The sequence below is a fragment of the Amblyraja radiata genome, chromosome 21 (assembly GCF_010909765.2).
Source record: "Amblyraja radiata isolate CabotCenter1 chromosome 21, sAmbRad1.1.pri, whole genome shotgun sequence".
NCBI lineage: Eukaryota > Metazoa > Chordata > Chondrichthyes > Rajiformes > Rajidae > Amblyraja > Amblyraja radiata.
Window position 1 is genome coordinate 179,625 of NC_045976.1, and position 27,365 is coordinate 206,989.

The 27,365-nt window shown below is 41.7% G+C and overlaps 1 protein-coding gene across 2 annotated transcripts in view; it reads left to right on the forward strand.

Moving 5' to 3' along the window:
• The window catches only part of cdk17 (cyclin dependent kinase 17), a 168,186-nt gene extending 141,424 nt beyond the window's left edge, over positions 1-26,762 (forward strand). For both annotated transcript variants that reach the window (XM_033039359.1, XM_033039360.1), the window contains 11 exons: positions 1,521-1,635; positions 1,736-1,830; positions 1,946-2,008; positions 2,096-2,219; positions 14,572-14,692; positions 17,705-17,802; positions 19,893-19,998; positions 21,071-21,113; positions 21,234-21,324; positions 22,017-22,094; positions 25,041-26,762. In XM_033039359.1, the coding sequence (XP_032895250.1) occupies positions 1,521-1,635; positions 1,736-1,830; positions 1,946-2,008; positions 2,096-2,219; positions 14,572-14,692; positions 17,705-17,802; positions 19,893-19,998; positions 21,071-21,113; positions 21,234-21,324; positions 22,017-22,094; positions 25,041-25,078 (972 nt within the window). In that variant the 3' untranslated portion in view covers positions 25,079-26,762. The remainder of the gene's footprint in view (positions 1-1,520; positions 1,636-1,735; positions 1,831-1,945; positions 2,009-2,095; positions 2,220-14,571; positions 14,693-17,704; positions 17,803-19,892; positions 19,999-21,070; positions 21,114-21,233; positions 21,325-22,016; positions 22,095-25,040) is intronic.
• The last annotated feature ends 603 nt before the right edge of the window (positions 26,763-27,365 follow it).

A 27,365-nucleotide genomic window follows, 5' to 3' on the forward strand; every position in this document is an offset into this window, starting at 1 on the left:
ATATGGACGGGTTCAGTTTTTCTTATCTTCCACACCTCCCGCCTCTGCATTCAATGGATCGTTGCCCTTAATTTCTGCCATTTTGAACAAGATTCCATCAACAGATGCATCCACCCTTCCCTTTTCAGCATTTTCCGGGGGACTGTTCCCTTGTTCTGTTCTTCCATCTCCACTACTCATTCCTCTCTTACAGCACTTTACTACACAACCATTGAAGATGCAACTCCCTTTCACCTCATTCCTTCTCGTCATTGAGAGACAAAACTGTCCTGGGTGAAACCGAAATTCATTAACATTTCTTCCCATTTGGAGTATACGTGTATTTCGCTGCCACCTGCAGTTCTGCATACTTGCAGCATCAGCAAGGGTTCTTGATTTTTTTACTATTAGCACATCCATGTACACATTGAGGAACCTAACAATGTGTGTATACATACCCAGATCACCTTCAGGACCAGTTGTGTCAAGTAACTTCCTGCTAAATTTAATTCACACAGTGAGTGATCTTTGTTTAAGAAAGAACTGCAGATGCTGGAAAAATCGAAGGTGGACAAAAATGCTGGAGAAACTCAGAGGGTGAGGCAGCATCTATAGAGCGAAAGAATAGGCGACTTTTCAGGTCTGAAGAAGGGTCTCGACCCAAGACGTCACCTATTCCTTCGTTTCATAGAAGCTGCCTCACCTGCTGAGTTTCTCCAGCATTTTTGTCTACCTTTTGTTTATTTGTGCACCTTGTGATTTAAAAAAAGGATCACTGCTTTTAATTTTCGATCTGTTCAGTGGCTAATATCTTATCAAATATTTAAAGATTTTAATGAGTTTATAAATCAAGCACATAATGCCTCTAATATATAGTGGGGCACCTTTATGACTATCCATGTACATGTCCAAATGTCTCATGCATGGAAGGCATTGCATAAATGCAAGGTTTTTCCTGCTATTTGAACAAGATATTGTTTAGGTAAATTATTATCACCGAGGTACAGTGAAAAGTTTTGTTTTGCATGCTATGCAGTCAAATCAGATAATACAATATATAATTACAATCACACCAAACTCGAGTACAATATTAGAGCATAGGGAAAGGCAGTGTAGAATATTGTTCTCAGCATTATAGCACAGAATTTCCGCAGACAATGTGCAATGAAGTAAAGTAGAATCGGACTGTATCCAAGTTTATGGAAGGGCCTTTCAGAAGCCTAAAAACAGAAGAGAAGAAGCTGTTCCAGAGAAGGTAACATAATTATACACCCTTTATTTTCCTGCCTTCCCTACCACTTGGGTATAAGTGCAAGACAATAATGGAATGCACACTCAAATGAAGGGAAAAAAACAAAAGGTGGCTGACAAAAGAAAGAAAAACCAACAAATGAAGGGGAAAGAGAGGGCACTTGACATGCTTAGTACCTTTACTGAAATTGTTTAGTGGGATTGATGTCCAAAATAAATCTGATAATTTATGCTTTTGGTGACAATGATTACTGGGAATAAACGCATTTCTTCTTACTTTCTCAATGCAGGGTACCTATGCAACAGTATTTAAGGGGAGAAGCAAGCTGACTGATAACCTGGTGGCATTGAAAGAAATTAGGCTGGAACATGAAGAGGGTGCACCTTGCACAGCGATACGGGAAGGTAACCTACTCCTATTTTATGAAGTACCTGGTTATTTCTGTTGGATGTGATTTCCACGTAATAAAAACACTTTTTTATAATGTTTTTTCTCTCTCTATAGTGTCATTACTGAAGGACTTGAAGCATGCAAACATAGTCACTTTACATGATATTATTCATACAGAAAAGTCATTGACACTAGTCTTCGAATACTTGGTACGTTTTTTTTAATCCTGCATGATGTGGCTTGGTCAATATATTTATATAAAAAAATAATACAGAAGTTATCTGAGGTAATCTGACTCGCTTATTGAAATTCCCTGTTTTGCAGGACAAGGACCTGAAACAGTATATGGACGACTGTGGAAATATAATGAGTATGCACAATGTGACGGTGAGGGTTAAATTTATCAGGCAACTGCTATGAGTCATTTGTTACAGGCAAGTGATCTTACATTAATCGTATTGCTATGCTTTTTAGATATTTTTATTCCAGATTTTAAGGGGCTTGGCCTATTGTCACAAACGGAAGGTGTTACACCGAGACCTGAAACCACAGAACCTGCTGATTAATGAAAAAGGGGAACTGAAGCTTGCCGATTTTGGTATGAAACGTTAATTAATAATTACATATGTGAAAATGTGTTAAATTAATTTCCATAATTTATACCTGTTTTTTCAATTTCTTTCTTGTATACATAACTACGTGTAAATAGAGCTTACTATTACATCATAAGATAAGAATTTGATTGAGTCCTTTGACGTATATATCAGTTAAATAGAAAATAAAGAGGCAAATAGCTTGAGAAAAGATTAATAAGTAATATATATAAATATATATTTGTAGGAAAGAACTGCAGATAGTGGTTTAAATCAGTAGACACAAAATGCTAGAGTAACTCAGCGGTACAGGCAGCATCTCTGGAGAGAAGAATGGATGACGTTTTGGGTCTTTTTCAAGATACTTGGATAGTTAAAACAAAGGCAGCACCCATTAAGTGCAGAGGCAGAATTAATGTCATAGACAAAAAGAAAGTACTTGGCATTAGTTTTCACAAAAGTGAATGCTGCCTGTGTCATAGTAAAGGCAGAGGGGTGAAAAAATTGGATCAGATAAGATTGACTGGGTCTTACTCATGGGAAGAGGATTAAGCGTGGCAGAATTTGTTATGTGCATCCAAGAAAGTTTCCTTAAACAGTATGTGGATAGTCCGAGTCAAGAAGGCACCATACTGGACCCTTTATTGGGAAACAATTCTGGTCAGGTGATCAGTGTTCCGTTTGAAGAAATGATGAATAGGAGTAGAATTGGGCCATTCGGCCCATCAAGTCGACTCCGCCATTCAATCATGACTGATCTATCTCTCCCCCCTAACCCCATTCTCCTGCCTTCTCACCATAACCTCTGACACCTGTACTAATTAAGAATCTATCTATCTCTGCCTTAAAAATATCCACTGACTTGGCCTCCACAGCCTTCAGTGGCAAAGAATTCTGCAGATTCTGACAATAAATTTTTCCCCCTTCCTAAAAGAACATCCTTTAATTCTGAAAGTAGACATAAAATGCTGGAGTAACTCAGAGGGTGCGGCAGCCCTGGAATACAAGCACAGCACCTGTGAGCATTGGGGAGGCCTCGAAGGGGTCTCGACCTGAAACATCGCCCATTCTTTCTCTCCAGAGATGCTGCCTCACCCGCTGAGTTACTCCAGCATTTTGTGTCTACCTTCGATTTAAACCAGCATCTGCAGTTCTTTCTTACACATTATATCCTTTAATTCTGAGGCTATGACCTCTAGTCCCGGACTCTCCCACTAGTGAAAACATCCTCTCCACATCAACTCTATCCAAGCCTTTCATTATTCTGTATGTTTCAATGTCCCCCGCTCATTGTTCTAAACTCCAGAGAATACAGACCCAGTGCAGACAAATGCTCATCATAGGTTAACCTTCTCAATCCTGAGATCATTCTTGTAAACCTCCTCTGGACCCTCTCCAGAGCCAGTCCATACTTCGTCCGATATCATGCCCAGAATTACCCAGTATTGTGGAGATAGTGATCACAACTCCATAGGTTTTAAGACTTTTGAATAGGGATGGATCTGGATGTTGGGGGAAGGCATTTAATTAGACCTTCGCGATACAGCATAGAAACAGGCCCTTTGGTCCACCGAGTCCGCATCAAGCAGAGATCACCCCGTACACTAGCACTATCCTACAGTGGCGGACTGGGTCTAAATATATTGGTTGCCAGGAGACAAAGGGGGCCCACCCACAACTACAATGCTATCATTTAACAGGGGCCCACTTGCCATCACTTGCTATCACTTCATCAGGGGCCCACTTGCCATCGGGCAAGCTGACACCCTAGCCAGTCCGCCACTGCTAACCTATAGACTAGGGACAATGTACAATTTACAGAAACGAATTAACCCACAAACCTGTACATCTTTGGATTGTGGAAGGAAACGAGCACACAGAGAAAACCCTCATGATCAGAGGGAGAACGTTAAAAACTGGACAGACTGCACCCGTAGTCGGGATCAACCCTTGGCATCTGGTGCTGTAAGGCAGCAGCTCTACCGCTGCTCCAATGCCGCCCTCATCGGGGCAATTGGAGCAAGGCAGATTACAATGTCACGAGGCAGGAAATAGGGAGGGTAGATTGGAAGCAGTTATTGGGTAAATCCACAAATGACGTGGAAGTCATTTGAACGCCAGCTGAGCAAAAAGTGCAGGATCAGCAAGTGAGCTTTTTTAGACAGTGGCAGGTCCCTGGAGCGCATTGCAAGGGGTGGTGGTGGAGGCAGATGCAATAGTGGCATTTAAGAGGCCTTTAGATTGGCACACACGGAAATACAGGGAATAGAGCGATATGGATCAAGTACAGGCTGATGGGATCAGTTTATCTTGGCATCCAAAGAAGGGTCATGAGCTGATACAGTGCCCTCTATAATGTTTGGGACAAAGACCCATCATTTATTTATTTGTCTCTGTACTCCACAATTTGAGATTTGTAATAGAAAAAAATCACATGATTAAAGTGCACATTGTCAAATGTTAATATATCCCATTATTATACATAATAATCCCCCCATTTCAGAGCACCATAATATTTGGGACACAGCAATGTCATGTAAATGAAAGTGGTCATGTTTAGTATTTTGTTGCATATTCTTTGCATGCAATGACTGCTTGAAGTCTGCGATTCATGGGCATCACCAGTTGCTGGGTGTCTTCTCTGGTGATGCTCTGACAGACCTGTATTACAGCCAACTTTAGCTTATGGCAGTTTTGGGGGCTAGTCCCCTTCGGTTTTCTTTTCAGCATATAAAAGGCATGCTCAATTGGGTTCAGATCGGGTGATCGACTTGGCCAGTCAGGAATTTACAATTTTTTAGCTTTGAAAAACTCCTTTGTTGCTTTAGCAGTATGTTTGGGATCATTTGGGCCCCAGACACGCATGGGCCCCAGCTACGCCTGCCTCTTTGTCGGGTACGTTGAACAATCCTTGTTCGAGACGTACCAGGGCCCCATCCCCGACCTCTACCTCCGTTACATTGACGACTGCTTTGGTGCCACCTCCTGCACCTACACACAACTGACTGACTTCATCCACTTCACCACCAACTTCCATCCGGCACTCCTAACATACTGTGTATGCGTATGGTACACCAGCTGCACAGCGGCTCAGAGGAAAGCGCTCCAGAGGGCCATTGACAACGCCCAGAGGATTGTCGGATGCCCTCTCCTTACCTTGGAGGACTTACACAGTTCCCGCTGCATCAAAAAATCCCAGAGTATTATAAAGGACATTTCCCACCCCGGACACTCCCTGGTTGAACTGTTACCGTCAGGCAGACGGTACAGATCTACAAGGACAAGGACAAACAGACTTAAAAACAGTTTTTACCCCACTGCTATAAAGGCACTAAATGTAGCCGCCAAGGAACGCAGGGGCGATACATACATACATGAAATCGACAGAAGGATGTAGGGCTGGGTGTTTATGCGTGCTATTTTTATGATATTTATTTTAGTTGTTTATCTTTTTAAATATTTTACCTTGTATGTATCGTTAGCTTTTAGAAATGTTTGAATGGTGCACTGACTGGCTGACATTTTACAATTTCGTTGTACATGGTTCATGTTACAATGACAATAAAGAAACTATTCTATTCAATACACCTGGACGATTTCCGACACTTCCCTACCATTCCTTGACCTCACCATCTCCATCGCAGGGGACAGACTCCTGACCGACATACATTACAAACCTACTGACTCACATGGCTATCTGGACTACACGTCTTCCCACCCTGCCCCCTGTAAAGACTCCATCCCCTACTCCCAATTCCTCCACCTACGCCGCATCTGTTCCCAGGATGAGACATTTCATACCAGGGCATCGGAAATGTCCTCGTTCTTCAGGGAACGGGGATTCCCCTCCGCCACTATAGATGAGGCTCACACCAGGGTCTCATCCATACCCCGTAACACTGCTCTCTCTCCCCATCCCCGCACACGCAACAAGGGCAGAATCCCTCTGGTCCTCACCTTTCACCCCACCAGCCGGCAAATACAACACATAATCCTCCGCCATTTCCGCCACCTCCAACGTGACCCCACCACTCGCCACATCTTCCCATCTCCCCCCATGTCTGCCTTCCGCAAAGACCGCTCCCTCCGCAACTCCCTCGTCAATTCTTCCCTTCCCTCCCGCACCACCCCCTCCCCGGGCACTTTCCGTTGCAACCGCAAGAAATGCAACACCTGTCCCTTCACCTCCCCCCTCGACTCAATTCAAGGTCCCAAGCAGTCGTTCCAGGTGCGACAAAGGTTCACCTGTATCTCCTCCAACCTCATCTACTGCATCCGCTGCTCTAGATGTCAGCTGATTTACATCGGTGAGACCAAGCGTAGGTTGGGCGATCGTTTCGCCGAACACCTCCGCTCAGTCCGCAATAACCTACCTGACCTCCCGGTGGCTCAGCACTTCAACTCCCCCTCCCATTCCCAATCCGACCTCTCTGTCCTGGGATCCTGGATGAAACTCCTCCATTGCCAGAGTGAGCAACAGCGGAAATTGGAGGAACAGCACCTCATATTCCGTCTGGGGACCTTGCGTCCTTATGGCATTAACATTGAATTCTCCCAATTTGGCTAGCCCTTGCTGTCTCCTCCCCTTCCTTAACCCTCTAGCTGTCTCCTCCCACCCTCCCATCCGCCCGCCCTCGGGCTCCTCCTCCTCTTCCCCTTTTCCTTCTTTCTTTCCCCCCCCCCACCCCCCATCAGTCTGAAGAAGGGTTTCGGCCCGAAACGTCGCCTATTTCTTTCGCTCCATAGATGCTGCTGCACCCGCTGAGTTTCCCCAGCAATTTTGTGTACCTTTGGGATCATTGTCTTGCTGTAGAATGAACTGCTGGCCAATGAGTTTTGAGGCATTTGTTTGAACTTGAGCAGATAGGATGTGTCTATACACTTCAGAATTCATTATGCCACTACCATCAGCAGTTGTATCATCAATGAAGATAAGTGAGCCTGTACCTTCAGCAGCCATACATGCCCAGATCATAACACCCCCACCAGCGTGTTTCACAGATGGATCTTGGGCAGTACCTTCTCTCCTCCATACTTTGCTCTTGCCATCACTCTGATATGTTAATCTTCGTCTCATCTGTCCACAAGACCTTTTTCCAGAAATGTGGTTTCTCTTTTAAGGACTTCTTAGCAAACTGTAACCTGGCCATCCTATTTTTGCGGCTAACCAGTGGTTTGTATCCTCCAGTGTATCCTCTGTATTTCTGTTCATGAAGTCTTCTGCGGACAGTGGTTATTGCCAAATCCACACTTGACTCCTGAAGAGTGTTTATGATCTGTCGGGCAGGTGTTTGGGGATTTGTCTTTATTATGGAGAGAATTCTTCTGTCATCAGCTGTGGAAGTCTTCCTTGGCCTGTCAGTCCCTTTGTGATTAGTAAGCTCACCAGTGCTCTCTTTCCTTTAATGATGTTCCAAACAGTTGATTTTGGTAACCCTAAGGTTTGGCTGATGTCTCTAATAGTTGTATTTTTGTTTCTCAGTCTCATAATGGCTTATTTGTCTTTCATTGGCACAACTTTGGTCCTCGTGTTGATAAACAGCAATAAAAGTTTCTAAAGGTGATGAAAAGACTGGAGGAAAGACGAGGTGCTGAGAGCTCTCCTATACCTGCATTAATGAGGCATTTAAACACACCTGAGCAATTAAAAACACCTGTGAAGCCATGCGTCCCAAACATTATGGTGCCTTGAAAAGGGAGGACTATGAATAAACACAGCTGTGATTTCTACATGGAGAAATCAAAATGTATAAAAATGGCCTTCATTAAAGTCTGACGATGTGCACTTTAACCACATGTGATTTTTTTTCTATTACAAATCTCAAATTGTGGTGTACAGAGGAAAATAAATAAATGGTGGGTCTTTGTCCCAAACATTATGGAGGATAATGTACGTCACCTGTACCTTTTCTCCAGAGATGCTGACTGACCAGCTGAGTTACTCCAGCATTTTGTATCTAACTTGGCATCGTGTTCGGCCGGTACATTGTGGGACAAAGGTCTTGTGTTGTATTGTTCTATGTTTTAAATCATTTTATCACTTGAGCATTTACTATCTTGGTAGGCAATGAGAATTATTCTGAACACTGAAACTCTTTGCCATTGAAGTTAATTTTCAACTTTTCTATATATACTTTTCGACAATCTTTAATTTAGTAGATTGATTGATCAATCGATGATTGATTGATCGTCAGCTTTTTATACATTTGGCCCGTTGAAATGTTCCGTTTCAGTTAAATGTCACTGATTAAAAAAGATAATATTTTGTGATAGCGTGGTGTTCCCTTAGTTAAAATATCCAAGAAACGGTATTTAAGCAAACTACCTCTAGATCCATAGCTGAGAATGCAACCTTTATGACATGGCTGACATCAATAAGAAGGGAAATAAACTGCTGGAGGATCTCAACAGGTTAGGCAACATCGACATTTCAGATTGAGATCTTTATTCAGGACTGAGTGTATTGCCTATCAGTGTAAAGAGGTGAGAGGAAGGAGTGAGACAGGAACTGGTAGGTGATAGGTGGAACCAGATGTGCATGGGTAAATGGGCCGTTGGGCCGATTTGTGAAGGACGTGGACACAGATTAGGGAAATAAAAGTTGGACAGATTGAGGGAGGAGAGGAGGGTGGTAAAGACAGATTTGAAGTTGATAACGGACACCAGATGTAGAATGATAGGCATGTGGAATACAGATGGGGAAGGGATAGGAAAGGTAGATCTTGTTAATGGAGCAAGGCCACATTTGGGAGCACTAAATGCATTAGAAGAGGTTGAAGAAGGTGCAGATGAACCTCTCGTGTCTGGAAGTCCTGTTTAGGTCCTGGGATGGTGGTAAGGGACAAGGTGTAGTGGCAGGTATAACATTGCAAAGGGACATTGTGGGATGAGTTGGGAGTGATGTTCCAACCATTGAGTCATGGAGACAGCAACTCTGCAAAGAGTGGGGTCAGAGGGGTAAATGTGGCTGCTGGTGGGATACTGTCACTGCTGTTGGAAATAATGAAAAATGCTGTGTCGGTTAGGGAGGCTGGTAGTGTTGAAAAGTGTGGACCATGGGAATTTTTCATCTGTTCTGTCGGGGTGGAGATTGAGAACAGAGGTCTGGGTTGGAGGCAGGTGACTAATGGGGTGCCTCAGGGATCTGTGTTGGGTCCTTTGTTGTTTGTCATGTACATCAATGATCTGGATGAAGGTGTGGTAAATTGGATTAGTAAGTATGCAGATGATACCAAGATAGGGGGTGTTGTGGATAACGAAGAGGATTTCCAAAGTCTACAGAGTGATTTAGGCCATTTGGAAGAATGGGCTGAAAGATGACAGATGGAGTTTAATGCTGATAAATGTGAGGTGCTACACCTTGGCAGGACAAATCAAAATAGGACGTACATGGTAAATGGTAGGGAATTGAAGAATGCAGTTGAACAGAGGGATCTGGGAATAACCGTGCATAGTTCCTTGAAGGTGGAATCTCATATAGATAGGGTGGTAAAGAAAGCTTTTGGTATGCTAGCCTTTATAAATCAGAGCATTGAGTATAGAAGCTGGGATGTAATGTTTAAATTGTACAAGGCATTGGTGAGACCAAATCTGGAGTATGGTGTACAATTTTGGTCGCCCAAATTATAGGAAGGATGTCAGCAAAATAGAGAGAGTACAGAGGAGATTTACTAGAATGTTGCCTGGGTTTCAACAACTAAGTTACAGAGAAAGGTTGAATAAGTTAGGTCTTTATTCTCTGGAGCGCAGAAGGTTAAGGGGGGACTTGATAGAGGTCTTTAAAATGATGAGAGGGATAGACAGAGTTGATGTGGACAAGCTTTTCCCTTTGAGAATAGGGAAGATTCAAACAAGAGGACATGACTTCAGAATTAAGGGACAGAAGTTTAGGGGTAACATGAGGGGGAACTTCTTTACTCAGAGAGTGGTAGCGGTGTGGAATGAGCTTCCAGTGGAAGTGGTGGAGGCAGGTTCGTTGGTATCATTTAAAAATAAATTGGATAGGCATATGGATGAGAAGGGAATGGATGGTTATGGTATGAGTGCAGGCAGGTGGGACTAAGGGAAAATAATTGTTCGGCACGGATTTGTAGGGCCGAGATGGCCTGTTTCCGTGCTGTAATTGTTATATGGTTATATGGAAAAGGAAAACTGCATGGTGAGAACAGATTGGCGGAGATGGAGAAACCAAGAGGAAGTGATGGCATCCTTACGTGACAAAATGGGAGGGGATGTAGTCTAAGTAGCTGTGGGAGTCAGTATGTTTCTAGTGGTTATCAGTGAATAGTTTGTCTTCTGAGATGGAGGAATTCTAGCAGTCTATTGTGTCCATGTAATTATTTACGAACCTGGAAAGTCCCGCGTTGTTTAAATGATGCATAACTTCTGCTTAGGCCCTTTCCAATTATCACGGTTTGCAAATGAGCCAGAGCTTTTCCTAAGAGCCGTGGAATCAGCGACACAATATGGAAACGGGCCCTTTGGCCCACCAAGTTCACACCAACCATCAATCACACATTGAACCTGCGTGAATCCCATTTTTTGTTCTCCCGACATTCTTATCAGCTCCCCCTAAATTCTACAATTCACCTGCATGCTGGGGAGAATTTACAGTGGCCACTTAACCTACCAGCCTGCATCATTTTGAGAAGTGGGAAGAAGCCAGGGCCACTGGAGGAAATGCAAACTCCACACATCCAACACCTACGGTTAGGATTGAACCTAGGTGTCTGGCATTGTGAGGCAATGGCTCTACTGAGCTGTAATTAGAAAATAGAAGCCACTCTGACAATCTAGAACATACATTACCTTAGCAACTGTGAAAGGATGGTTGCTCTGGCATCTTCCAAATGTGAAGATTGATTTGGTTATAAAGAACGAGGAAATTTGCTGCTAATCACTGAGTTCACAAATTTATTTTGCAATATCAAATCTAACCAAACTTTTCTATTGAGCAACTTAATCACCATTCAAATGCTATTTTGTTTACTTGCTGCAAGTGAACAATCCAGGTAGTCTTTGTAATTTTCAGCCTTGGCCGTTTAAGCTTATTTCACAGCCACATTTTAATGGTAATGATTTAGCAGCATTTTTGTTGCAATTTAAAATGCATCATTCTGGCGTGCTGGCGAGAGCAGGAACAGGGAGATACGGGACCTGAACGTGTGGCTGAGGAACTGGTGCACGGGGCAGGGATTTAGATTCTTAGATCACTGGGATCTGTTTTGGGGTAAGGGGGAACTGTACAAAAGGGACGGATTGCATCTTAACAGGTGTGGGACCAGCATTCTGGCAGGCAGGTTTGCCACTGCTACACGGGTGGTTTTAAACTGAATAAGGGGGGTGGGGTGTCGAATGGGATAGTGGAGGATGGAGTTAAAGGGAAAGGGTTTCTTAAAAGTGTGAGCGTAGAGACAGAGGGGTGTAAAATGAGGGTAGAAGCAATAGGTAGCAAGGTGAAAAGTAAAAGTGGCAGGCCGGCAAATCCAGGGCCAAAATCAAAAAGGGCCACTTTTCAGCATAATAGTATAAGGGGTAAGAGTGTTGTAAAAACAAGCCTGAAGGCTTTGTGTCTCAATGCAAGGAGCATTCGTAATAAGGTGGATGAGTTGAATGTGCAGATAGCTATTAATGACTATGATATAGTTGGGATCACGGAGACATGGCTCCAGGGTGACCAAGGCTGGGAGCTGAACATCCAGGGATATTCAATATTCAGGAGGGATAGACAGAAAGGGAAAGGAGGTGGGGTAGCGTTGCTGGTTAGAGAGCAGATTAACGCAATAGAAAGGAAGGACATTAGATTTGAGGATGTGGAATCGATATGGGTAGAGCTGCGAAACACTAAGGGGCACAAAACGCTAGTGGGAGTTGTGTACAGGCCACCTAACAGTAGTAGTGGAGTTGGGGATGGCATCAAACAGGAAATTAGAAATGCGTGCAACAAAGGTAAAACAGTTATAATGGGTGACTTCAATCTACATATAGATTGGGTGAATCAAATGGGCAAGGGTGCTGAGGAAGAGGATTTCTTGGAATGTATGCGGGATAGTTTTCTAAACCAACATGTAGAGGAACCAACGAGAGAGCAGGCTATTCTAGATTGGGTATTGAGTAATGAGGAAGGGTTAGTTAGCAGTCTTGTTGTGCGTGGCCCCTTGGGCAAGAGTGACCATAATATGGTTAAGTTCTTCATTAGGATGGAGAGTGACATTGTTAATTCAGAAACAAGGGTCCTGAACTTAAAGAAAGGTAACTTTGAGGGTATGAGACGTGAATTGGCCAAGATAGACTGGCAATTGATTCTTAATGGGATGACGGTGGATATGCAATGGAAGGTATTTAAAGACTGCATGGATGAACTACAACAATTGTTCATCCCAGTTTGGCAAAAAAATAAATCATGGAAGGTAGTGCATCCTTGGATAACAAGGGAAATCAGGGATAGTATCAAAACAAAAGATGAAGCGTACAAATTAGCCAGAAAAAGCAGCCTACCAGAGGACTGGGAGAAATTCAGAGTCCAGCAGAGGAGGACAAAGGGCTTAATTAGGAAAGGGAAAATAGATTATGAAAGAAAACTGGCAGGGAACATAAAAACTGACTGCAAAAGCTTTTATAGATATGTGAAGGGAAAATGAGACGGGGGTCAAATGAGATGGAGGAACTGAGTGAAATCCAGGTTAGCCGGGAAGTGGTGTTAGGTAAATTGAATGGATTAAAGGCCGATAAATCCCCAGGGCCAGATAGGCTGCACCCCAGAGTACTTAAGGAAGTAGCCCCAGAAATAGTGGATGCATTAGTGATAATTTTTCAAAACTCTTTAGATTCTGGAGTAGTTCCTGAGGATTGGAGGGTAGCTAATGTAACACCACTTTTTAAAAAGGGAGGGAGAGAGAAAACGGGGAATTACAGATCAGTTAGTCTAACGTCGGTAGTGGGGAAACTGCTAGAATCAGTTATTAAAGATGGGATAGCAGCACATTTGGAAAGTGGTGAAATCATTGGACAAAGTCAGCATGGATTTATGAAGGGTAAATCATGTCTGACGAATCTTATAGGATTTTTCGAGGATGTAACTAGTAGAGTGGATAAGGTAGAACCAGTGGATGTGTTATATCTGGACTTTCAGAAGGTTTTCGACAAGGTCCCACATAAGAGATTAGTATACAAACTTAAAGCACACGGTATTGTGGGTTCAGTATTGATGTGGATAGAGAACTGGCTGGCAGACAGGAAGCAAAGAGTAGGAGTAAACGGGTCCTTTTCACAATGGCAGGCAGTGACTAGTGGGGTACCGCAAGGCTCAGTTCTGGGACCCCAGCTATATACGATATATATTAATGATTTGGACGAGGGAATTGAATGCAACATCTCCAAGTTCACGGATGACACGAAGTTGGGGGGCAGTGTTAGCTGTGAGGAGGATGCTAGGAGGCTGCAAGGTGACTTGGATAGGCTGGGTGAGTGGGCAAATGCATGGCAGATGCAGTATAATGTGAATAAATGTGAGGTTATCCACTTTGGTGGCAAAAACAGGAAAGTAGATTATTATCTGAAAGGTGGCCGATTAGGAAAGGGGGAGATGCAACGAGACCTGGGTGTCATGGTACACCAGTCATTAAAAGTAGGCATGCAGGTGTAGCAGGCAGTGAAGAAGGCGAATGGTATGTTAGCATTCACAGCAAAAGGATTTGAGTATAGGAGCAGGGAGGTTCTACTGCAGTTGTACAGGGTCTTGGTGAGACCACACCTGGAGTATTGCGTACAGTTTTGGTCTCCTAATCTGAGGAAAGACATTCTTGCCATAGAGGGAGTACAGAGAAGGTTCACCAGACTGATTCCTGGGATGTCAGGACTTTCATATGAAGAAAGACTGGATAGACTCGGTTTGTACTCGCTAGAATTTAGAAGATTGAGGGGGGATCTTATAGAAACTTACAAAATTCTTAAGGGGTTGGACAGGCTAGATGCAGGAAGATTGTTCCCGATGTTGGGGAAGTCCAGAACAAGGGGTCACAGTTTAAGGATAAAGGGGAAATCTTTTAGGACCGAGATGAGGAAAACTTTTTTCACACAGAGAGTGGTGAATCTCTGGAATTCTCTCCCGCAGAAGGTAGTTGAGGCCAGTTCATTGGCTATATTTAAGAGGGAGTTAGATGTGGCCCTTGTGGCTAAAGGGATCAGGGGGTATGGAGAGAAGGCGTACAGGATACTGAGTTGGATGATCAGCCATAATCATATTGAATGGCGGTGCAGGCTCGAAGGGCCGAATGGCCTACTCCTGCACCTATTTTCTATGTTTCTATGTTTCTATCATGCCTGTGCTGAAACACAAAACGTGTTTCTTTTTTACAGGTTTGGCAAGAGCCAAGTCCGTTCCTACAAAGACATATTCCAATGAGGTTGTAACTTTATGGTACAGACCTCCAGATGTACTCCTGGGTTCTTCAGAGTATTCAACACAGATCGACATGTGGTATGTTTTGCTTAATGTAACAGTAAACCTCTGCGCTCTCTTTTGTTAAAAAGGGCCCTGTTCCCAGCGAACCTTTTCAGTGGAGCCCAGATTCTTCGATCCTTTTCACTCACTGGGGTTCCAATTCTGCTGCTTCCATTCACTGGGTCCCAGATTCCTCACTCCCTCGCCTTTATTAGGTCCCAATTCCCATTCTCCGTCTTACTGGGGCCCAGATTCTTAACTCCCTTTCACTCACTGAATCCCCAGTTTGTGCCCTCTTTTTAAACTTGCCTAATTCTCTGGGGAAGTTTATTGTAGCAGTGACGTGCGGTGAGGTCAATGGCTGGGGAGGTCATCAGTGGCCCGGCCCTCCCTGTATTGATCACCACGTCTCACCGAGGAGAGAGAGGGGTGGAGCTGTGGCTGGGAGGGAGGGAGAGAGAGAGAAGGGAGGGAGAGAGCAGAGAAGGGAGGGAGAGAGAGAGAGAAGGGAGAGAGAGAGAAAAGGGAGAGAGAAGGGAGGGAGAGAGAGCGAGAAGGGAGAGAGCGAGAGGAGTAAGCTCGAGGGGGTGAGAGAGAAGGAATAATGGAGAGAGGGGGGGGGAGAGGAGAGTAGCTCTCTCCCTGTCTCTTACACCACTTGCTCTCTCTCAGCCTTTCCTCTCCCAGGTCCGACTCCCTTTCCTCCCCTTCTAACAAGAAGGATCGAGAGGAAGGGAGGGAGAAACTTTCTCTCTCTCTTCTCTTAGAGGGGAGCTTTCGTCTATGAGGAGATAGAGAGAGAGAGAGGGATCAGATGAGGAATAAGATAGAGAGAGAGAGAGAGAAGGGGGAGAGGGAGAGAAGAACGATGGAACGTTAGAACCCGCAGCCGTCCCATTCTGACCGCCGCCGAACCCCCCATCGCACCATTGCACCCTTCTTCACGGCGGCCCAGTGATGTCTCGACTCTGAACATTCGAGGGATCTAACTGGTAACAACACTACGAGCAGCCCCGGGCCGCCGCACTCCCCAACTGCTGAAGTTAGCTAACGTGGAGGGAGAGTGAGGTCGAGTCAATTACGTGAGCCTACGTGAGCCGTTCGCTCTTCCTCCACTGGGCTCAAGACACGCCCCCTTGTGAGGCAGATGTGATCGCTGCCTCCCCTGGAGCTTTTTCATTGCAGTTTTATGATGAGACCAGCGAGCACAAATTTAATATTTTTATACGTGAAATAAGCTACCTGGACTATGGAAGGTAAGGATGTAACTAACATTACTTTGGTGACAGAGATTTTATCAGGCACACGCTTATTGCCCGCGTTCCATATAGTTTCTGAGGGGTTGTGCAATCAGAAGGGAGGCTCAGCTAATTGCTGCCTCACCTCTCATCTCTCCCTGTATTTGCAGCGGAGCTGCGCAAATTTGGCGATTTTGACTATAAAAAATGATTAGATTCATATAGAAATGACATTTATAACAGATCAGTGGAAAAATCTTTATATTTATTTCATTTTATTATTATTTTTCTTTACTTTTCTAACAGCTATTTTCATTGGCAGTATGACAGGTGAAGCTCTGCCTCCCCTGACCGCACGTCCCTGTATTGGAGTGCTGTGTAAATGTTCTCAAAGTTAATTAAAAATGTGTGATGTAACAGTTGGGAATAGCATCCAATTGCCCATAGAATCAACTAACGATCCTGAGCATGTCAGATTAATGGAATTTTACTTGGTCGTTTTTGGATCACCATGAAGGACACCGTGAAAGACAACTCCCATTATTGATCCCAACTTTCTCCTTTGAATTTCTGAATCTCAAATCTATGAACAGTGCAACTGGGTAGTGTTAAATTAACAAACTCCTTACAGAACCAAAAACGACTGTACAGATCTATCCACAATCAAATACTAGTTTTATTTGCATATTGTAACTTTTTAGCAAATGATAAAACGAGCTGTTTGTAACCAAAATGAAACTGGATTATAATAGGCTTGCAGAAAGCCTGCGGATGACATAAATAGCAGGAACTACCTATGGTGTTTAATTAAATCTTGGTTTAGTGGGGAACAAGCAGGAATGTGGTTGGAGCTAACGATCAGATCAGCTGTTTTATTTGTAATGTTTGTGGGAGGGGCCATTTTACAGCTCTAAATGGTCATAAAGCACAAAAGATCACAAAAAATTGAATTGGAAATAAAGTTTATACTTAATATTCCTTGATCTTTTGAACTCTAAGCCACTGGTTTGAAGTAGAAAGCTGTTCGCTGAAACACAAATGCTGTAGTTTTGTTGATTCTTTAGACAACTAAAGCAATGTTACTGTCAGACCATGCAAGCAAGGCCAACGCAATCTGATAACAGAATTTGACTTTCAAATTCTTCAATTCTGCTGAACTTAAGTTAGAAATAAAACTTGGATACAGAACTACATTTGCCACATGCACATACACTAGTGAATTCACTGCATTCACGGGCAGGCATTAACCTATCAGATAGTTTCAAGGCAGACAAGACACAATGAAAAATGATATGGTGCTAAACTGATTTTTAAAGACAGAATGACATATTTAGAATATTTCAATATTTAGAAAGATGATGTATCTGTTGCATCCAGCCGTTTATAAGCTAAAGTGATTACACTAGTTGAAACGATTCCAGTGAAATTCCTCCAACAAAGTAGATCATAGTATTTCTATCAATTCATCAGAAATGTATTTTTCTCAACACGGGAAAACAAATGCTGAAGTGTGCAAATTAAAGTGAACATGAAAATTCCGTATTAAATGTTTTTTTAATGAATTTATGATATACTGCAGATGCTGAATTCTTGATCAATAATCAATGTGCTGGACGAATTTGGCAGCTCCTTATTTGCTGCCTGACTCTCTGAATTCCTTCAGCACTTTGTTTTCTGATGAATAATATGACCTTTACAGTGAGGATAATCCAACTTGTTTTTCACAAGAGATTTTTCAGAAACTTTGGGTACATTGCGATTTTTGTTTAACAATCTTACATGGAATACCTATGCTTTGATTATTTTTCAGGGGTGTTGGTTGTATCTTCTATGAAATGGCAGCTGGAAGACCTCTCTTTCCTGGATCCACTGTAGAAGATGAATTGCACTTGATCTTCAGGCTATTGGGTAAGTTTGTAATTCCTTTGTGATTGTACCACATTGTAACGAGTCATCGAGATGTACAACACTGGCCTTGATTCTTGATTCAAAAACCAGATGAAAATTCCATATTCCCACAGGATGACACATATATATGTAATCATTCATGATTAATATTTTGGGTGCAGATTTAATAATATGTTTCATTTACCCCCCGCCCCCGCAATTCTTCCACTCATTTACACATTAGGGACAATTTACAGGAAAAACACGCAAACTCCACACAGACAGCATCTGAGGGCAGGATCGAACTCGGGTCACTGGCGCTGAGAGCCAGCAGCCCTATCAGCTGTATTGCAGTGCCCTTGTGGACGCTTTGGAAATGATGTAGAAGAGGTTTACCCAGATGTTCTCGGGATTCGAAAGTATTAGCTATCTGAGCGATGATACTAACTTGGATTGTTTTTGCTCGAGCGTCAGAGGCTGAGGGTTGACCCGATTGAAGTATATAAAAATTATGAGAGGCATTAACAGAGTAGAGAGTCTTTTTCCCAGACTGGAAGTGTCAAACACAGGAGAACATAAGTCCAATAGTGAGAGGGGGATAGTTTTATTACTTAGTGCTAGGTGCCTAGAATGCAGAGCAAGTGGTGGAAAGCGGTACAATAGCAATGTTTAAGAGGCATTTAAACAGACACGGACTAGAGGGATACAGACAAGATTAGTTTAGATTTATATCATGATGGGCACTGCCTTAGTGGGCCAAAGGGCCTGTTCCTGCACAATGTTAATAATTTGGATGAGAATGCATGTGGCATGATTAATAAGTTTACACATGACGCCAAAATGGGTGGTATAGTGGACAGTAAAGAGGTTGTCTATGGTTATAACGGGATCTAGATCAACGGGGAAAGTGGGCAAGGGATTGGCTAATATAATTTAACTTGAATATGTGCGACGTGCTGCATTTTGTAAAGCTAACCAAGACCATACACAGACTGGCGGTTTCAAGCTAACCAAGACCATACACAGTCTGGCAGTGCCAAGCTAACCAAGACCATACACAGACTGGCAGTGCCAAGCTAATGAAGACCATACACAGACTGGCGGTGCCAAGGTTCCAGTTGGTTTCAAGCTGCAGATGGTGGACTGCAAAATTCCCCAGGAGTAAATGATATAAAGTATTAGTTATTGTTAATGTAATATATGTGTCCAGGGCACAGTTACCAAATTTGCATCAAATTTGACGGTGTGATAAATGGTGCATCGGATGAAGAGGATAGTAATGAACAGCAAGAGAACCTTGACTGTTAGAATGGGCAGACAAATGGCAGAATAAATTAACGACAGAGTGTGTGAAGTAACTGAGCTTTGTAGAAAGAACAAGGAGAGTCAGTATAGACTTATTGCCACAGTTGTGAAGTAATAAACAGGAACTGCAAATGCCAAAGATGGACACAAAATACAAGGTGCAACTCTGTGGGTCAGGCAGTATCTCTGGAGAAAATGGATAAGCGATGTTTCGGGTCAGGAACCCTTCTTCGGGCTGATTGTAGTAGGAAGAGCAGAGAAAATACTAGAACCAAAAAGGCTGGCAACAGACGACCTCAGGTGAGGAGGTTGTCTGATAGGCAGATTGACTCAGTTGTGACGATGTGTGGTGTTAATTTGAGAGATCCTTGAAAATGTTCTAAGAATAGTTAGCAAAATTCTGGCCTACGTTAATAGGCATGGAGCTTAAAAACAAGAGGCAATGTTGAATCTATATAAAGCACTGGTTGAGCCACTATAGATCGGCTTAGTCATTGGGTCACGCAGTGTGGAAACGGGGCCTTTGGGCCACAAATCTCATCTATACTAGTCCCATCTGCCTATGTTTGGCCCATATCCTTCCAAACCTATCCTTTCCATGTACTTGTCCAAATGTCTATTATGCCTCCTCTGGCAGCTGTGACGTGTTCATTTCTGGTAACCATGCTATCAGAAGAATATGAAAGTCTTAAAACACAAAAAAAGATTTCCTGGAATTTCAATGAGGTGAACTATCAAACCTCAAACTCATGTTGATATGTTAGATAGGTTTCTGCATCCTACTTATGGACTTTTCTTTATTGCAGGAACACCCACAGAGGAGGCATGGCCAGGAATATCTTCAAATGAGGAATTTAAGGCTTACAACTTTCCCAAATATAAACCGCAACAAGTGATAAATCATGCACCAAGGTATTGTTGGTATTGTATAAATATGAACGGGTTTGATTCTCTGAAGTATGAAATGAGCTATGATTCATGTTTTGATCATCATGGGGAAAAGTGTTTCAACTGCGAAAGTCGAACAAAATTGGCCACAAGGCTGGGTAGAGCATAGACCAACTTAAATGTACTATCAGAAAATGACATGTCGAGCAAATGTCCTTCAGTGTAGATAAGTACAGTGTAATGAACATAGATGTGGCAAATTCTAAATGTGTAGGCTATGCAGGGATGGCATTATAAAATTAAAGAACAATAATGAAACAGGTGTCATAGTGTCACTGGAGGTATATAGCAACTGGACATTTTGGTCGCCTGTGCTTTTGTTGATAAAGCTTTATTTAGAATATCCCCAGTGTTCAAAAAGATAGTGAAGTGTTTTTTGGCAGGACTTGGGAAAATAAAAAGTAGTATAGTTTTAACGTTCAGCTTTTTCAGTATTCATGAATAATTTTACTGAATTTATATATAATGCAATTTGGGCAATGATAAAATTAATGTTTATGAAGGATTAAAATAAGAACATTAATTTCTCAGTTAATTTGTGGAATTTCAAATTTAAAGAGGCAATGCTGTCTGGATCAACATACAACAAACAGTACAGCACAGGAACAGGCCATTTGGTCCACAAAATGTTCAAATATGCAGCAGAACACATAGTTACCAACATGCAGCCTGCTTTAAAATATCATCAATTTATGAATGGTATTGAAAATGGTCTGTGTGATACTGAAGCATGCAGGGGTAAATCATCTGAGGAATCCAGTGATCAGAACACAATGGTATTTTATGCAGTAGGTGGTATCTTTCATTGTCTTTTAAGGACATGAATGTAATTGGGTTGATCTTTAACTTCCTTTGGCTTTTACCAACATTTGATAGATTCTCCGAATAGGCAAGACAGATAGAATCTGTGAGTGAAAGTTGATCATTTTATTTTTGTTTAAGCATCAATTTGCCACTCTCTGAGGCACCCATAAAGATCAACGTCGAGAAGAATAAATATTCTTGCCAATATTGAGTCTTATTTTTTTTCTCATAGATTGGACACAGAAGGAATCGATCTGTTATCCAGTTTTTTACAAGTAAGCTTTACCTTTTGTTGTGCAATTGACATTCTTATTGTAGGTCAAAATTATATAGATCTAAAACTATCTCCTTATAAATAATTTATGCAACTAATAAATAAATAATCTCTTTTGCAGTACCAAGCCAAGAAGAGAATTTCTGCAGATGACGCTATGAAGCATCTTTATTTTAAAAATCTGGGATCAAAGGCACACACTTTACCAGATGGTAAATAATTCCTTAATTATTAAATGAGAGGATCATATTTAAGGAACCTTGCAACAAGCTTCCCTTCCCATAGTGACAATCATAGGAAGATTGCAGGTAAAGTGTAATGCAAATCTGAGAGATGATCTGATAATTTTCACTGAATAGATTCAATCCTTGTTTTATCGTCAACATTTAAAAAAAAAAATATATATTCAGTATGTTTCTGTTCACATTTATGAAGGAGGTTGTCGAGGTTAATATTGTGGAATAACATCCACCTACTCATCAGATAGTGGTATACTGACATAACACTTCCCCAATTGGTGCACAGATTCAAGATCACTGAGCCTCTTTTCTTTCACCCCTTTTCCCGCAACCTATATCTCCTCCCCCCCCCCCCCCCCCCCCCCGCCCATCTTTACATAAGGGGACACAGTTCTTTAAATCTCCAAACTAGTTTTGTCAGGAGAAGTTGGGTGGGGGAGGGGTGGTGGCGTAGTTAGATATTCTCAGAATTGCTGGTCATGAGATTCAGGGATATGAATCAAAGATGTTTGAGTGGAATTGAAGCACAAATTAGCAGTGGAATGCTGGGGTTGAGCAGCCTATTCCTGTCTTAGTGATTCAGGTATTTCTCTCAATTCAAATTATTTTGTGTGAAAACTGCCACTCGGTGACAAAAACGGTTTTACTTTACTCCTTTATTCCAGGCACCTCAGTATTTTCATTAAGTGAAATTCGGTTGCAAAAAGATCCTGGCTACAGAACCTCATCATATCCAGAGACGGGTAAGATTCTTTTACCAAGCAATTAAAATTACAAAATTACATCTGAAAGAAAATGTGGCTCACCTCCTGCTATTCGTTTCCATATATAACCATATAACAATTACAGCACGGAAACAGGCCATCTCGGCCCTACAAGTACGTGCCAAACAATTATTTTCCCCAAGTCCCATCTACCTGCACTCAGACCATAACCCTCCATTCCTTTCCCATCCATATACCTATCCAATTTATTTTTAAATGATAAAATCGAACCTACCTCCACCACTTCCACTGGAAGCTCATTCCACACAGCTACCACTCTCTGAGTAAAGAAGTTACCCCTCATGTTACCCCTAAACTTCTGTCCCTTAATTCTGATGTCATGTCCTCTTGTTTGAAACTTCCCTACTCTCAATGGGAAAAGCTTGTCCACGTCAACTCTGTCTATCCCTCTCATCATTTTAAAGACCTCTATCAAGTCCCCCCTTAGCCTTCTGTGCTCCAAAGAACAAAGACCTAACTTGTTCAACCTTTCTCTGTAACTTAGTTGCTGAAACCCAGGCAACATTCTAGTAAATCTCCTCTGTACTCTCTCTATTTTGTTGACATCCTTCCTATAATTGGGCGACCAAAATTGTACACCATACTCCAGAATTGGTCTCACCAATGCCTTGTACAATTTTAACATTACATCCCAACTTCTATACTCAATGCTCTGATTTATAAAGGCCAGCACACCAAAAGCTTTCTTTACCACCCTATCTACATGAGATTCCACCTTCAGGGAACTGTGCACAGTTATTCCTAGATCCCTCTGTTCAACTGCATTCCTCAATTCGCTACCATTTAACATGTACGTCCTGTTTTGAATTGTCCTGCCAAGATGTAGCACCTCACACTTATCAGCATTAAACTCCATCTGCCATCTTTCAGCCCATTCTTCCAAATGGCCTAAATCTCTCTGTAGACTTTGGAAATCTACTTCACTATCCACAACACCACCTATCTTAGTATCATCTGCATACTTACTAATCCAATTTACCACACCTTCATCCAGATCATTGATGTACATGACAAACAACAGTGGACCCAACACAGATCCCTGAGGCACCCCACTAGTCACCTGCCTCCAACCTGACAAACAGCCATCCACCATTACTCTCTGGCGTCTCCCATTCAGCCACTGTTGAATCCATCTTGCTACTCCTGCATTTATACCCAACAATTGAACCTTCTTAACCAACCTTCCATGAGGAACCTTGTCAAAGGCCTTACTAAAGTCCATATAGACTCCAAGAAACCAAGCTGCTGGTACTTTTTATAGGTAGTTATGGTCAATAGACAATAGGCCATTCAGCCCTTCGAGCCAGCACTGCCATTCAATGTGATCATGGCTCACATTCAGTCATCATCCCCAATCAGTACCCCGTTCCTGACTTCTCCCCATATCCCCTGACTGCTATTTTTAAGAGCCCTATCTAGCTCTCTCTTGAAAGCATCCAGAGAACCTGCCTCTACCGCCCTCTGAGGCAGAGAATTCCACAGACTCACCACTCTCTGTGAGAAAAAGTGTTTCCTCGTCTCCATTCTAAATGGCTTACTCCTTATTCTTAAACTGTGGCTCCTGGTTCTGGACTCCACCCAACATCGGGAACATGTTTCCTGCCTCCAGCGTGTCCAAACCCTTAACAATCTTATATGTTCCAATGAGATGCCCTCTCATCCTTCTAAACTCCAGAGTGTACAAGCCCAGCTGCTCCATTCTCTCAACATATGACAGCCCCGTCATCCCGGGAATCAACCTTGGAAACCTACACTGCACTCCCTCAATAGCAAGAATGTCCTTCCTCAAATTAATGGTCTTTGTTCTCAATATTTTTACATTAAAAATGATCCAATTTTATGCAGAAACTGTAGAGTGTTGTACAGCGAGCGGCTTGGTGGCACAGCAGTAGAGTCACTGTCTTACAGCGCCAGAGATTCGGGTTCAATCCCGATGGGGTGCTCTCTGTACAGAGTTTGTACATCATCCCCATGACCAGCCTGGGTTTTCTCCGGGAGGTCTGGTTTCTTCCCACACTTCAAAGAAATACAGGCTTGTAGGTTAATTGGCTTGGTTAAATTGTCCCTGGTTTGTGTAGGATGCTGTTCGTGTGCAGGGATCGCTGGTCAGTGTGGACTTGGTTGGCCGATGGGCTTATTTCCACGCTTTATCTCTAAACCAAACTAAACTAAAATGAACACATATGTTTCATGCAGCCACATTTGGCAATGAGACACAAAGTTTAACAAACTTTAATGTCCTTTTCACCTCTAGCCCTTGTCGCTTACTCCACCGATCTGCTAATCAACCCTCCCTTCCCTGACCTGCAGCCACTTATCACTTGCCAGGCTTTGCACCACCCCAACCTCTTTTTCTAGTTATCTCACCCCAACTCCACCTGACTGAAGAAAGGTCCCGACCCTCAATGTCGCCAGATGCACAGATGCTGCCTGACCCGCAGTTCCTCCAGCATTCTGATTTTTGCTCAAGATTCCAGCATCTGTCTGCATACCCCATTCATGTGGCCCATTTCCAATTTTGGTACTCCTTACCTCGCAGCACTAGTCGTATCTTTCAACTCATATCTTGGAGGGCAGCTAAAGTGTCCGTCATAACTGGGATACTCATATCAAATTTATAATTAAAACAAAACAAGCAGCTCTCCCTTGCCTCAGACTCAAGAGCTGAAGAGCTTTGGGTAACACTTCTGGTTATAATCACTTTATATTGGGATTTTAAAATGTTCAAGCATTACTATTTTTGTAAGTTTATGAGTGTGCATTAAAACAATCCTGTCTATGCTTATTTGGACTTTCTTTGCTATGATATATAAATTGTCAATGGGTCTCTGACTCCTGCATCGTAAGAAAACAGAATAATCAGTATCATAAGTTGTTTTTAATACCTTCTATTGTATTTTCTAGCACATGGGAAGAACAGAAGACAGAGCATGTTGTTCTAGGTTATCGAGCAAAATAATAGACTTGAGTCCCATTGGCTTGCCATTTCACATCGCTCATATCTAGGATTTTGATTTGAAGACAACAATTTCCATAATGTAGAGTGGATTAGACTTAAACAATAACGTGTCTCTTTTACTGCCTCTCTTGCGATGTTGTCTTTTCTTCAGATATATAGATTGTTTTATATTTCCAGGGTCACGGTGTGACATTTTATTATATATATTGTACACACTTGTGTGCATGTGTGTGAATACATATAATACAAGCGTGTACATAACACACAGAGATAAAACAGTTATATGATTCATCTATGCTGTTAATAGCCAGTAAGTTGCAGCTGCTGTTGTAACTTCACCTGCAGTTTTGTACGGTGCTGGAAACAAAAGTGCTTATTTATTGGGAATCATTGCTGCTAAAAGACTACTGTCCATAAACCACATTGTGGTTGTATACAGAAAAACGTGAGTGGCTTGTGAATGCATCTATTTCTCCCAGTATCTATTTCCAGCATTTTGCAAATTTTACTGTGACGTTTGGTTGCAAATGCTCTTAAATGCATAATATTAGAACTGCCTCACCTCTTAAAATATGATTGTGATGAGCTATCTTTTACCTTCGATGTTCATCGGTTAAAACATTTAGATTTGTTCTGAAATTTTGTGGCCAACAGACTAATTGATTAGTGTATTTTATATATATATATATATGTATGTATATATATATATATATATGTGTGTGTGTGTATATATATATATATATATATATATATATATAATTAAGCTTTCAATCTGCACTTCCTTTGCTGAACATTGTCAAAATAATTGCACCTATTATTTTCCCATGTCACTTTATGAAGACATTGGAATTCAGCGAGTTTGACTGTATCTGATCTTGGCTGTTACTCTGCTGCATCATTTGATAATGATTTCACTACGAAACGTGTATCTCGATGAGTGTCATAAATAGGCTTTTGTTAACAGTATTTGTTTGTTTGACTTTCCAAATAATGGTTTCAGTGGATCTACATTTTAGGGACCTGCATTTTAGGATTACTGTTAATATATAATTGTCGAGATATTGGACGTAGCAAATGTAGTTAATCATCGGCAATATTTTTGGACTTATTCAGGGTCCAACCATTTTCATAATTTTCAATAGTTTGTTATTTAACAATGTTAAGAATATTTTCTATGTTTAATTTTATTTGTGAACTGTGATGATGGCATGTTGTAAAAGTATTTTATTTGTATTTTACGTCATGACTGACTGACTGATTTAATTGGAATTTTGTAAGAAAAAAGGAAGCAGATTCATTCGTAACTGTGTATTGGACCACTACTGCTTATCAGAATGATTCCGGGCTGAAATTTGTATAACTAAGACTGCTGTGCTATTTCTGATTAAGAGTGCTATTTTTCCTTGGAATTATAAATATTACAATGCATTCCTTGTTTTAACTGATCACAGTTCTTTGACGTCTAGTGTTTCAACTAAAACATTTTGCTACAGGTGATTTGAATGATTAGTAGCATTCACAAAATGTTTTAAATAACAGCTTATTCTGACACTTTGTTGACCTAATAGCAGTTTAGTCAGTTGGTGAAACTCCTCTGATGTAACCTTTTAAGAATTGTGAAGGAAGGTCAACCTTTTCTTCACTGGAATAAAGACAAAGACAATGTATATTTATTCGACCTTAATTCCTCAATTTACAAATTATGCAATGATGCCATTGACTCTAAGGGTTCATGTAATCAATTTATAATGCTATTTTTCACTGTAACAAATGGTGTTACCACTCTTCTAATGGCGAATACACTTCACTGAAAAGCCTGGTCTTTGATTTTCAAAAATTACATAATAAAATCACATAATTTTTCAGGAATGCACTGCTTTCATAAATGGAAGAAGGCTGTAAAATACTTTATTAGAGAAAACCAACCAATCGTTGGCAGAATGTAGATTCCTGCCATGATTTTTTATTTTTCCTTTGTCGAAACTGGAAAGAGTGGTTTACGTTTTCAACTAAAAATATTAATGCTAATTTTTAAACATTTATGTACAAATGTTTGGAAAAATACTGTGGGGAAAAAGTGAAAGAAAACAGAAAAGTAATTGAAATGCCATGTCTATATACACCCCCCCCCCCCCCCCCCGAGGAGAGAAAACAGTAAAAGTTTCCGTCTGAAGAAAGATCATTAACTCAAACCATTTTTCCATATTTCCTTACAACATGGAAGAGGGCCACTTTGTCATGGAATCGACCAGCACATAAAGCAATCCTGA